Source organism: Metarhizium album (genome assembly GCF_000804445.1).
Source record: "Metarhizium album ARSEF 1941 chromosome Unknown scaffold_5, whole genome shotgun sequence".
Lineage (NCBI taxonomy): Eukaryota > Fungi > Ascomycota > Sordariomycetes > Hypocreales > Clavicipitaceae > Metarhizium > Metarhizium album.
This window is the reverse complement of record NW_024467579.1, coordinates 951,341-963,759: the sequence shown is the minus strand read 5'-3', so window position 1 is coordinate 963,759 and position 12,419 is coordinate 951,341. Positions and strand designations below refer to the sequence as shown.

At 50.3% G+C, this 12,419-nt stretch overlaps 3 protein-coding genes across 3 annotated transcripts; 1 reads left to right on the top strand and 2 right to left on the bottom strand.

The window, feature by feature from the left end:
* Nucleotides 1–198: 198 nt before the first annotated feature.
* Nucleotides 199–677, bottom strand: MAM_03007 (NADH dehydrogenase ubiquinone Fe-S protein 4, mitochondrial; the record flags this gene model as incomplete). The annotated part of the gene is made up of 2 exons (XM_040821806.1): nucleotides 199–508; nucleotides 559–677. The coding sequence occupies 2 exons, from the start codon at nucleotides 675–677 to the stop codon at nucleotides 199–201; spliced, it is 429 nt and encodes a 142-aa protein (XP_040680375.1).
* A 482-nt stretch (nucleotides 678–1,159) lies between these two features.
* MAM_03006 (uncharacterized protein) lies at nucleotides 1,160–5,864 on the top strand (the record flags this gene model as incomplete). Its single annotated transcript, XM_040821805.1, has 7 exons — nucleotides 1,160–1,207; nucleotides 1,275–1,289; nucleotides 1,449–1,599; nucleotides 2,206–2,288; nucleotides 3,239–3,728; nucleotides 3,795–5,702; nucleotides 5,779–5,864. The coding sequence occupies 7 exons, from the start codon at nucleotides 1,160–1,162 to the stop codon at nucleotides 5,862–5,864; spliced, it is 2,781 nt and encodes a 926-aa protein (XP_040680374.1).
* Nucleotides 5,865–7,782: 1,918 nt separating this feature from the next.
* On the bottom strand, nucleotides 7,783–10,754 carry MAM_03005 (DNA replication licensing factor mcm6; the record flags this gene model as incomplete). The annotated part of the gene is made up of 3 exons (XM_040821804.1): nucleotides 7,783–7,893; nucleotides 7,945–10,411; nucleotides 10,483–10,754. The coding sequence occupies 3 exons, from the start codon at nucleotides 10,752–10,754 to the stop codon at nucleotides 7,783–7,785; spliced, it is 2,850 nt and encodes a 949-aa protein (XP_040680373.1).
* Between the last annotated feature and the right edge of the window lie 1,665 nt (nucleotides 10,755–12,419).

Genomic DNA, 12,419 nt, shown 5'->3' with positions numbered 1-12,419 from the left:
TACTAAATCTCGATATTTAACCTTTATGTGCTTGCGATTTGGAACACTTGCTAGGTGCGCTGTTCTTTCGGTGTCCTGCACATACCGACACGTGCGCAGGCATGTTTCACGAGATTCATGATGATGGGAAAAAAAGTTAACTTAATATTCTACCAGCTCATGGATATATGGCCTGATTCATTGAGTCTAACTCCACTTTTACTTTGTGCGAATGTGTTTCAACACCTTCGGCGAGTAAAGGAAGTTATTCGCGTAGGCCTTCGGCGTAAATTTGCGAGAGTTGGGTTCCTGCACAAAATAGTCATATCCTTGTTTCTCGGCAAAGTTAATTGCATCTTCCTTGCTCTTGAAATTAACGTGCGTGCCCTGCATGAAGTCTCCAGACGACTGCCAACCCATTAAAGGATTCTCCCAGCGATGACCCTTTGCTAGAATATCCCAATCCATACGCCAGCGTTCCGTCCTGAAATCTCCGGATTGCGTTGCAGGCTTGGCCTCTTTGTAGATTCTTAATCGGCGTTAGCGTGAAGAGATGTCATCCGAACAAATACGGCATACCGGACGGTTCGAGCTTGCAGCTCCATAGGGGCACCTGAAAGCAATGCAGCGGGAAGGATGTCCTCGCTGCCATCTTGAACGCGAGACGGTACAGGAGTGAAGGTGCTGAGGAAGACCATGGTTATCAAATGTTTTACTTGTAAACGGAACAGTACTCATCTCATACGAAGTGGCTTTGTCCGCAGGGACGTCATAGTTGGGTTGGTGAGTGCTGTCAGTTGGCGCCTTAGAAGGGGTGAGTGAGCTCTGGAAACGACCAGGAAGAATGAGTAGGCTCAGTCGGCTCGGCTCCGCGCTTCTCAGGAGCCTGTTCGGGCTGCGCAATCTGAGAGATGCCATGACGTTCAAAAATGGTGGTATCAAGGTCGAGGTCGCAATCGCCAACGATGGAAGACATCATACGGAGTACATGTACGGTTGTGGCAGAAAGGTGCTGATTGGGTGCAGCGGACCGATATTTTGCCGAGGCAAGCGCTTGTCGGCAGAGGTGATAATGGAGTCTGGTCAACCAAGACGTCCTTCGCAGTTGACCCCCGACACTTGTCTCATCACATCAAATGGGCCTTCATTAACTCCACAGCCTCGAGTTCTATCTGTCATCATGAGCTTCGTAACTCGCCGAGCGCTTTCGACGCTCATCCCCCCTAAAGTACGTGCTGTACATAGATGATGCACTACCCGCATCTCCGAACCAGTGCTAATCTTCGAGTTTGCAGGTTGCCTCTCCCAAGGTACGAAGACATAGAACCACAACCTCGTTCCTGATGAAGACATCTCGCGACTCCTGATTGGTGTTAACCTGGCCTCAAATATACCAATCCCGTAATCGGATGACTTTGAACTGCGTCGGGCGGCCAGAGCGATCAGAGCTAAGATTATAATTATTTTAGGCGATTGGCGGCGCTCCCGACGCTCTCCGTATGCAACGCGTCGTCAGCTTCTATGAGAAACTCCCTCGAGGCGCAAGCTCCGAGGCCAAGGCCAAGGGTCTCCTTGGTCGATATCAGGCAAAGTACTTCGGCAAGAAGACTTCCGTCCAGCGTAAGTTTCTCGAAATTTTCACTGCATTCGCCAGCTGGCCATTTGTTATTGACAAGAAGCATAGCCATCATTCACGTCTTAGCTCTACTGATTGGCGTGGGCTATGCCCAAAATTACTACTTCCACCTGCGTAGGTTTCCGCCGCATTCATTCTCTGTAGCCGGGCATCCGCTGATGACTAATTAATGTTCCCTTGTCGTATACAGGCCATCACAAGAATAACGTTCATTGATCTACCATGTCAAAGGCTTGGAGACCGCCTTTAATCGAGTTAAACACCTTAAGTAAATAGACTCTAGACGGAACTGCCACTAGCGCCTCACTGGGATTGCTCTATTTGTAACTGTCCGAAGGCAAATCAATACATTGCATTGAACTTAGTGCCAATACCTGCTACAGATGTCGAGCACTCGGGTCTCTTATACTGCGAGGCATCTGGTCTTTTTTGGTCTCCTATGTGACCGTGATTGACACCTGTCTGTTGTTACCTCCTGGCGGTTTTATGGGGCGCTTCTTGTTCCAGGACAATTATCTGCGCTGCTGATGTTCACGGTAAAGAAAGGAGGTTTGAAACCACGTGGATATTCGGACGACTGATGTGAACAGCTCTCTCTGTTGAGCTAAACTGCAACATGTCTGTCGTTGTGGAACGGAGGACCAATGCTGCATCCGAGGCCATTCACTACATCGTACGGAGTACGTCCGTCAACTATGCGAGACTAGTGCGGCTTTGAGATGCGTATACACACATCAGCACCACTAAATGTCTTTCATATTTGCCCATTTGCCCAAAATTAGAGGCCCTCAAGCGCTTGGTCGTATTTGAATCAGCTCTGGCTTTCAGTATTTGCTTGCCCCAACCCCAAGGATAATGGAATAACACCAGCCCCCGTTGCTGGCACCTCATTCAACCACCTGACGCCATTTGCCAGCGTTCGCCTTTTTTTTGGGGCGGGAGGGACAGCCGAGCCCCACTAACTAACGGTGCGGCCGTGCCTTCAGCGCTAGGACTCATCAATGATATTCTTTGGACTAAGTGACGCTAACCAAAACCAGGTGACTGCAGCTCAGAAACCAAACTCACCCTCTGCCTCATGAGTACCGACTGGCCTTTGAGCATACTTCGGCTTCACCAAGCAAAGCCAACCCATCGCGAGCGACGCGCACGCTACGACATTTCATCTAGACATTTTATGCGAGCAGGGCAACTTTAGGAGCGCTTACCTCTGCGCAACCTGACTTGCGGCCGGCCCTTCATCGATCGCACCCTGAAATCCACAGAAATCATTACCGTTACACCGTGCTGGTTTTCATCATCTGGCATCTCAATGCCCAAGGCCTAGCCGAGCCTCAAGCTTTCCAATAGTCTTCCCCGGGCTCTTTGTATATCGGCCGTTACAATACAGCAAAGCTTGACTTGGGCTCTGGCTTGGTGAACACCTTCAATTGCATTGCGCACGGCGCAGATCACAGTACTACGTCGGATGATGGCAACAGAGCATTTGGACGATAAACTTGCAGATGTCTCTATCTCATCTCAGCACAAACCAGTCAGTTTTTTTTTTCCCTTTGCCTTCGTGTTCCGATCTTCCCGATGAGAAGGATGTCGGGACATTTGCTTACCGTTGATGTATGTCAGGAACAGGACGGTCAAGCCCTCGATGTCGCTAATGACCAAACGAACGCAAACGGCAACTCGACCTCGAACGGCAAAGAAGTAAACAATAAGCATGTCATCAGCATCGAGGAGCAGCTAAACTCTGCTGATGTCAGTATTTCTGGTGGGTCGGATACAGAAGCGTCTCGCCAGAGAGATGGAGAAAAGAGCCATGGGCGATCAGTTTCATCGGCTAAAAAACCTGCAACTTTCAAAGCTGTGTCGGTAAATAAGACCTTCTTGGCATCGAAGAGCAGCCCAAGCGGCGTCGCTTCCAAACCAGTGGACAAACCCGTGACAGGTTCAAGCACTCCGCCTCCGGGGTCGAGCTCACTGTCTTCGTCACGGCCACGTCTTATCGCTAAAACTGGAACCGCTGCCAGAGATTCGGCACCGCGGTTTTCTTCTACTGTTAATGGCTCCAAGCCAGCTTCTACTCCCGACCCAAGCGCCGTTTGGAACAAGAACAGACGTAAGTTTCATCAAGCTTTTCATTCAACATGTCACTTATGGAACTAATTGCTGAAAAATAATACAGCTCCTGAACCCAAGAAATTCACCGATGAAGAACTGAAAAAATACGGTATTCATATGGCTAGTCGCCTCAATGAAGACGATGCACAGGGGCCAAACAAGTGGGCAGATATTGACGACGACGACGATGACTGGGCACCAGAAGCAATTACCTGGGGTGATGGAACCAAGACTACGTTGCCACATCTGGATGAGCCTCAAGCTTCAGTTCAAGACAGAATTGCGGTTCCAGAACCTAGCAAGTCACAGATGAAACCAAACTCGCCAGCGCCGACCATGTCTTCAGGATCGCCCATGTCGAGACCTGGAGGTCTGGCTATGGGAAGAGGGCTAGTATTTAAGCCTGCGTCTCAAGAAAAGCCGGCGGTAACGTCAAAACCGCCTGTTTCGGCTACCCCTACTAAATCGCCGTGGGCAACTTTGCCTCCAGTCGACAGAGCCTCGCCAGGATTGCCAGAGCCAACGCCGTTACCTCATAAGGAAGCGAGGGATGCTATGGTTTTTAAACCATCCAGTCAGCTACCAAAAGAGATTGCTGCTGATGACTTCAACCGTTCATCTTGGAGGGAAGGGTCTTCACATGCCAACAGGGAATTATACAATTCACAATCTGGCCGCTATGAACCAGTTTCTGACCGGCGGGGCTCAATTAAATCAGAGTCACATAGCAAGTATTCCGCTTTGCTGCAGAGGCCCCAGCCCTCAGATCAATCTATGGAATCACATGGTCTACCGCCCACTAGTCGAATGCCACAAGAGGCTCCATTTACTAGACGTCGGGGATCTTCTAGCGTCAGTACAGGAAGTGGACTGTTTCAACAAAAGACAGGGAAGAGCAGTGATGCAAGTGTGCCCCTTGTACCGCCTGTGGACATAATGACCGCAAACAGAGCGACGTTCTCAACCTCTGCGGAAATTCCCGTCTCCTCAAATGGGCCAGGCTCTTCCAGTCCTCATCTCCCCAAGGCACAGGCATCACAATCCCGAGGAACGACGTCCTCACCTCGCTCAACCTTCACGACGCCACAGCTCGGGGGGGATCATTCTGATCCAAAGCCTAATTTCCCCCAGCCCTCAAGTGACGATATTGTCGATGAGGTGGAGTATCAAAAACGGCTGATGCGTGAGCGGATCGAGCTTGCCAGAAAGCGACGACAGGAAGAAGAGGCGCGTGAAGAAGCTGCCAAGCGCGAACGCATTCAGAAAAAATTAGCATCATTAGGTCCTACGCCCGAAAAACGAAGCGGCAAGAGGGAGGTGTCCATAAAAGCCGATGTTACGAAACCCACCCAGATTCAACAACGAGAACGACCAGTCTCAAATGACAAGGAAAGTTCTCCAGGGGAAGAAGTATCGCCGGTGAGCCCCATATCAACCGTCCCAACTCAAGCCAACGACCCGGTCGTCAATTCTAAAGTTCAGTCTACGAATTCCTCGCTCCCACCAGCATCGATTGGCTCCAGAAGACTCTCCCATGGCCATGAATCACGGCGTAATGATCTTTGGGGCGGTCCAGGCGGTCGTACAGATAAGTTTCCATCCTGGGCTTCTGGAGCGCCGCCACCATCGCGAAATGTTTGGGGATCCCCGGACAATGACCGCGGTTTAGGAAACGGTACCTTCAATCCAGATCTTGGTAGGGTCACCAATGCTGCCTCGGCATCATCGCAATCGCCGAAGGGACCACTGCCAATTGGACCACCGAGCAATACCCCCATGGCCCATCCTCACAGTCAACCTCAAGTTTCCCAAGTGCCATCAGTCAGCTCACAACCCTCCCGATACGGTCCACCAGCGCCAGATCTCGCCAGAAAATGGGTCGCATCTGTCGCAGAGAATGATAAGAAGTTGAGCGCTACCAGGCTGACGGAGAGAGCGGGTCGTGAGCGTCAGCTCATGGAGAGGGGACTTAGTATGGAAGATACCCAACCAACGATCAAGGAAACTTGGCGTCCCATACATGTTCCAGGTGATGGCACACGACGCAGTACTGGCACAGCGGACGTGCAGTCTCATCAAGCGGCGCCATGGACAGCAACTCAAGGTGCGTCCCAAAAGAGCGCGGCATCTTTAGATGATACAGTCCCTTCTGCCAATGCTGGTATAATTGGCTCCGGAGCACCATCGCAGTCGCGGCCATCAAGGTTTTTCCCAGCTAAAGATGTACGTCATGAAACGCTAGCTGGGCGAAGTTTCTCCCGTCCACCTTCACCAACTCCACCTCCGCCGACGATGGAAGGGCATCCAGCATATGAAGGAGATGTTATGCGGCCACATGTGTCTTTGCCTAAACCTCAACCGGTTGTGAAGCTTCCACCTACAATGTTGTCAATCCAAGATCTCCCATCGCGTTCCAGTAACGTTTGGTCGACTCGAACCAGCCCTCAAGACGGCCAGCGAGAAGATCATAGTCGTCATGTACGGTCGGGCAACGAGCACAACTGGCAAGCCAGATTCCATAAATTGCTCCACGGAGACAAGGCGCCTCAAAGTAGAGATACTACGGTCGATGTCTCTAGCAAAGGCTCATCCGACCATCTCAGTCATCAAGCCGCCGCAACCGTATCACTTCCTGGCGTAGCACCAACACAAGCTGAAGTTGGTTCTCAATTACTTATATCTAAGCCGATGGCAGAAGAGTGCTTCGAGGAGCAAGAGATGGGCTCCCTACCACAAATACGCCTCCCTCATAAAGCACCAGACGCCGCGTGGCAGCCTGCTGTGCCTCAAGCGAAATCATTGCCTAAGCGATTCCTCGTTCAGGCGTCCATCATGGAACCGTTTCGTCCTTCAGATTTCCACGGAGGTCAGAATCTTATAAGTATTCATTTTCCAGGAATGAAAGAAGTGAAATCCGTGCCGATTTCTCACTCTACAACTCGAGGTTCACGACGCCTCCACACGCAACGGGTGACTTCTAGGCATCGGGGACTGGGCGGCGGAGCACGATGAGGAAAGAAAGAAACCTCCAACGCCCAAGACAATGAATCAAGCCTCAGCCGGAGTGCCAGAGGTGGTCGAGGAGGGTATCGGTCGAGGGGAGTCGATAATTGGGCCCGAAATCATTGTTCTTCGTCCCAGGTCCCCGGCAAATAGAATCGTTGTGGTTACTGTTGCGGATTTATTCTGTTGATTGATGCGAACGCTGTTCGCCTCAGCAAGATACACCGCATGTCTGGTTGCTCTCATGAGAGCCCTCGCTTGATGGGACAGCAGCCAGCTCTCCTTTGCAAACAGAATGCGCCTGATATGCTACGCTTCGCATGAGGTCGAGGCGGCGTGTACTACTAAGATGGGGCGTGTTGATGTACATTCGCGGTGGGCTGTATCTGGCGATGTTGACTTCTTGCACCCCTTGTGTCTTTTGTTCGTCATTTTAAACTTTTCTCCTTATTTTGCCGCACGGCATCTTGTTTAGCCCTACGTCTGACGGTTGATATGGTGTGGTGGGTAGCTTAGCAGATGTCGAAATGAAACGGACTCTCGATTTTCGTTCTAATTATGCAAATACAATGAAGGCTTCTACTGATACCAGGACGATGTGTCAAGTGAAAACATGAGAACCTTATCTCGGGTGTACAGGGCATAGAGAACTAGCGCCCTTATATGCTGTTTTCGCTTAAAAGAAGAATATTGCCCGCTCGTCTGCGTCAATTGCAAGAAGCGCCTCACTACTAGTTGCATCCAAATGCGATCCAAACGCAAATACTAGAACATATATGGCCGCGGGCCTGGAGTACGGTTCGATGAATCGTTGGTTGGGAATCTACCTGTATGAACCTCGTCAGATGTAGTGATATTGCTGGGTACGCATTGGACATCAAATAAGCCCGTCCAGGCCGTCTCATAAACTGTTAACAAGCCCACATTTGCTTGTCTTTCAGCGTATTCTATAGCCAAACTCCAAACTCCGAATTCGTCCGTTAAAGTCTCAGCGAATGACCGCTCATGCATTTTGCCAGAGCGGTACATAGAGAGTACTCCCCGTCTTCTCAGAACTCCTCCACGGCGCAGTTAGGATGAAGGACATAAACTACTCCTGCGGCACTAGACGAGCTTTCACCGTCCAAAACCTCTCCTCGGAGGGCCATCAAAATGTTGTCCTAAGGGCCTAGTTAGCTTCAGAGGATATGAATAAGTATTCGTGCACTCACTTTGACCATTTTCTTCAGGACCAAGTTGGCAAGAGCTCTTTCAGTGTGATAGCCATCTTCACCCTCCAACTCTTCCTCCTGCTGTTCCAAATACCAATTAATGAGATCTTCACCATCCACGCCGTCCCCGCTTCCATTCTCATCGTCGCTGATTCGTTGCACGATCATATTGACTATCTTGATATATTTGTCGTATGTAATGATTCGTTTCTTTCTCATATCCGCGCTCTCAGCCGGCGAAGGGCCACTGGGCGGCTCCTCATCCATTGCCATGGTGTCGTCGGGTTGTCTCCCAGCCGCAGCCTCCGCAGCTTGGCGAAGAACTTGGCCGTCTTCTTGCGATTCGTCCTCCTCCATCATTTCCACGTCATCATGCTCAACTGAGATGATGCTTTGACGAAGCAAGTCGTATGCTTCACACACCATTTTTGCGTCAATTTCCTCGACACAGTTCACCTTGGCGATGGCCTCGCTAAGGCGAATCATGCTTTCCAATTGTCGTACCGTAATACGGTATGAGTTCTTGCCGACTCCCCCTTGGGCATCGTCAGCTCGTAATTCCTTGTATTTCGTAACCAAAACATCTTTGGCTTCATCCGTAAACTCTGGCCGAAACGTTTTAGCAAATCGAATGTATCGCTGGAGCTGCTCGGTACTGAACTCGGGCTCGACGGCCTCGTCACGCAGCTGATGAATGCCGACAATATGCTCTGCGAGATGTCTATCGATTTGTTCATTGCACTCATCGAGGATGACAAAGAATAAATCAAATCGAGACATGATTGGCGCTGACATGTTGATGTTGGACCTTAATGTCGCCTTGCGGTTGTATCTCCCGCCGACAGGATTCGCAGCAGCCAAGACACTAGTTCGAGCGTTAAGTGTTGCTTGAATGCCAGCCTTGGCAATGGATATTGTTTGTTGTTCCATTGCCTCATGGATGGCAACTTGATCCGCTATATCCATCTTGTCAAACTCATCAATAGCGCAGATGCCATTATCTGCTAACATCAGAGCACCAGCCTCTATGGTGAATTCTCCTGTCTCTTCATCTTTGACCACTGCCGCAGTGAGGCCTGCAGCTGAAGATGCCTTTCCACTCGTGTAGACGGCTCGTGGAGCAAACGAACAGACATACTTTAAGAACTGGGACTTGGATGTTGATGGGTCCCCAACGATACATATGTTAATGTCTCCGCGCAATTGCATTCCTTCGGGCGTCGTCTTGTGTACACCTGACATTAGCTGCAGTAATATGCCCTTTTTAACCACTTCATGGCCATAGACCATGGGCGCTATGGACTGTACCATACGGGAGTATATGTGGTCACCATGGACCATTGCCCGCAAGTCCTCAATCTCTGACGGGTTCATCGACGCTAGAACAGCAGCTTGCGCATCCTCTATAGAATCGGCCCCTTCAACTGAATTACTTTGAGTGAGGGCGTTTACTATGTCAGCAGCGCTGTTTGCCGCAGGTTGACCCGAGCTCGAAGTGTCGGGGGCAACGAAACAAGCCAGAAAAGCAAGGCGATATGTGAGGTCACGAACACCCAGGGCTTTCAGACCCGTGACACCACTTCCGCCAGCGTCATTGCCCCGAGGTGCCCCCCGGTCATCGCGAATGGCCGTGGGTCTTAAACCCGGCAAGCCCAACTGGCTCACATCAGGGACGACGATAAGAGCGCCGGAGAAGATACACTTCTCCCCTGCCTTTGCTCTATCCACAATCTCGCCGCGGAGAATAACATCTAGAGTCCTAGGCATGCTACCGGTAGGGATCTCAGAGCTGTTCTCCTGAATGCGAACCTTTTGCCAATCGACGAAAGTGCTGTGCCGAATGTCCAACTGCCAAGCTACTCTATTGGAGCAAGTTCCATTGGGGCACTGAGTTGGCTCCGTGTACCGAAATGTCTGCTCGACATTTGGCACAACAGCTCTGCAGGCCTCGCAAACAAATGTGGCTAGTGACAATTCTGGTCGGACCTCTGAAGTTCTAGTGACCGTCCCAGAGATGGATAGGAGCTGTCCAATGTTCACTGCCCGCAGGCTACGAACCCGTGACACAAGGGGCAAGTTGTAGAAGGCAATTGAGAATAGCTTATCTGTTTGCTGGTGCTCGTTCTTTCGGTGGGGGGCGTCGCTCTGGCTGGCAGAACCAAGCTGGCTAGCTGCTGAAGTTGAGAGCGCGCTCGACCCTGTTGGCTGGCGATGTTCCCGAAAGTACTGCGGTTCGTATTTTGCAATCATATTGTGAAGAGCTGCCGTGAGAAAAGGCAAAAATCGATAGTACTGGCGCATCACTCCATCAGCCAGACTGCCATTTTCCCACGCGGCAAGATGCTTGTAGTCAACATAGAACGTAGAGAGCTGCATATTCTTCATCGACCTAATTTGTGCTACATAGTATTTGTCTGTAGTGACAGCACTCGAAGTTGGTACGGTTGACAAAGGGTCTTCGGCAAAACTGCAAAATTTGTGCTGGTTAATTTTCCAACGATTTTGAAAATGTACTTTTATCAGAAGTCCATCGCTTACCTCTCAATGAATGCCTCAAAATGTTCTTGAACAAGCACTCCGATTCGGTCCTCGACACGGGGGACACTGGCGGCATCGGGGATGCGTGAACTTCGTGGGACTTGGTCGTCGGCGAAAGCATCGCCCTCATCATCACTAGCCGCGCCGAGGTTATCCGATGGAGGTCCTCTCGGTCGAGTCGACGACGAAGAGGGAAAGGCAATGTGTCGTCTTTGCACTGCCGATGACGACGGCACGTCGGACATCATGTGCACAGCGTCACTAGAGGCCATTTCACACAAAGATGATCTTTCAAGTCTGGCTTCTGGTGGGTGGTGCCTCGCCTTACCCGAGTGCCTACGCGCCAGGAAAAGGGGACACGTAGTAGTCGGAATCAATGATAGAAGAATCGAATTGCTTCCGTCTGAAGAGTTGGAGCTTCTCGTGCTAGATTGTAGTGGTCCTTTGGGTATTGCCAATTTACGGGGGTGGGAGAGGGACAGGGAGGCGCAACGCGGTGCGCGTCTCGAACGCGTTGGAGGGGCAGTTCACGCGCGTTTCTTAATTGATTGCATTGATTAGCGATCGGGCCAAGACAGAGGGCGCCTACTCCGTACTCCGTAGTCATGTGAGATTTTTTGAGCCTACTAGACTAGACATTGACGTCCCAAGGCAACTACTATCCCAGCAAATGGCACTCCCTGTTCCAAGCTTCCGAAAATTCCGAAAATTGCGACTTGATGTCATGGCTCATGATTATCCAGAGCCACTAGTGAAGTAGCCATGTAGGCATACTTAAGTACTTAAGTACTCAGTACTTAGGTAAGTACCTACTTAGTACCTAAGTACCTAGGTAAGTACCTACCTAGGTACCTACCTAGTCAAGGTGCAAACACGATATTGGGGTTTGCCATTTAGCTTCCTCTCATCGTTTGGTACAATGGCAGGTCAATCTCTCTTGTCCCCAGTATCCCGCCGAAACGCCTGGCCTGGCTATACCGTCTCCCAGAGTTGAATTGGTCTAGCTACTAGTAGGGATAACAGTCTATCCACATGTCATTTTGACTGATTCGTCACGGCCCGGGAGATGAAACATTTTACCTTTCAAGCGTCCGTAGAAAAACTACGGACAAAGGGTGCGATTTATGTCCGCTCCCCGAAACATCTGTCCAACCTGTGTTATAGAAGCAAGTTGTCCGCAGTATTTGACAACACATACAAACTCCGACGGTCTTGCGGAACCTCACGCATTCATGCATGATTTACACCATAAACTAGCTTGAGTTGTAGAACACCAGCAGTTCCCAACCGAGTCAATCTTCATCGGTAAAACCCCCCTCATCCGGTAGAGAGCTAGTGCGTATGGATCTGTCTCGATCAGCAATTGCATTTTTAAACATGGTGGGATCCATTTTACTTACCTTTTCGGCCGTATTGAGCCATTCATCCAAGCATCGCGTATACAAATCTGCCGAGTCGCTCCCAGAGCAGTCTTGCCTCCATAAAAGAATAGTGTCAAATCTGGAGAGGATTTGTAGGCTGTCCGTTGTCTCCGACCCTTTTTCATTGTTGGGAAATGCAGAGCCCATGTCTTTGTTCATTTTTTGGTTTTCCAAAGTAGGTTGCATGACAAGTCCTTGGTATTTCTCCGGCAATGAAATTTCCTTCCCTTTTAATTTTTTCCCTCTAAAGTAGGATTCTTTGGCCCGGCCTGGACGGGAAGAGGTCAGCGCCACTCGTGTTCGTATGCCGGATGTTTCTCGGCGGGAAAGTCTACCTTGGACCGTGAAAGGAGTCCAGTAGGTGGCACCTTGGTCAATCTGCCCGTCATGTTGAATTCGACATGGCAACAAGCTAAGAACTGAGGTACCCGGCGTTGCGCTGTCGGTAACTGAGAGAATTGGTCGTGACATACTCGAGTATCGTTGCAATTTACAAAAGGCAGATGTGGCGTGCCG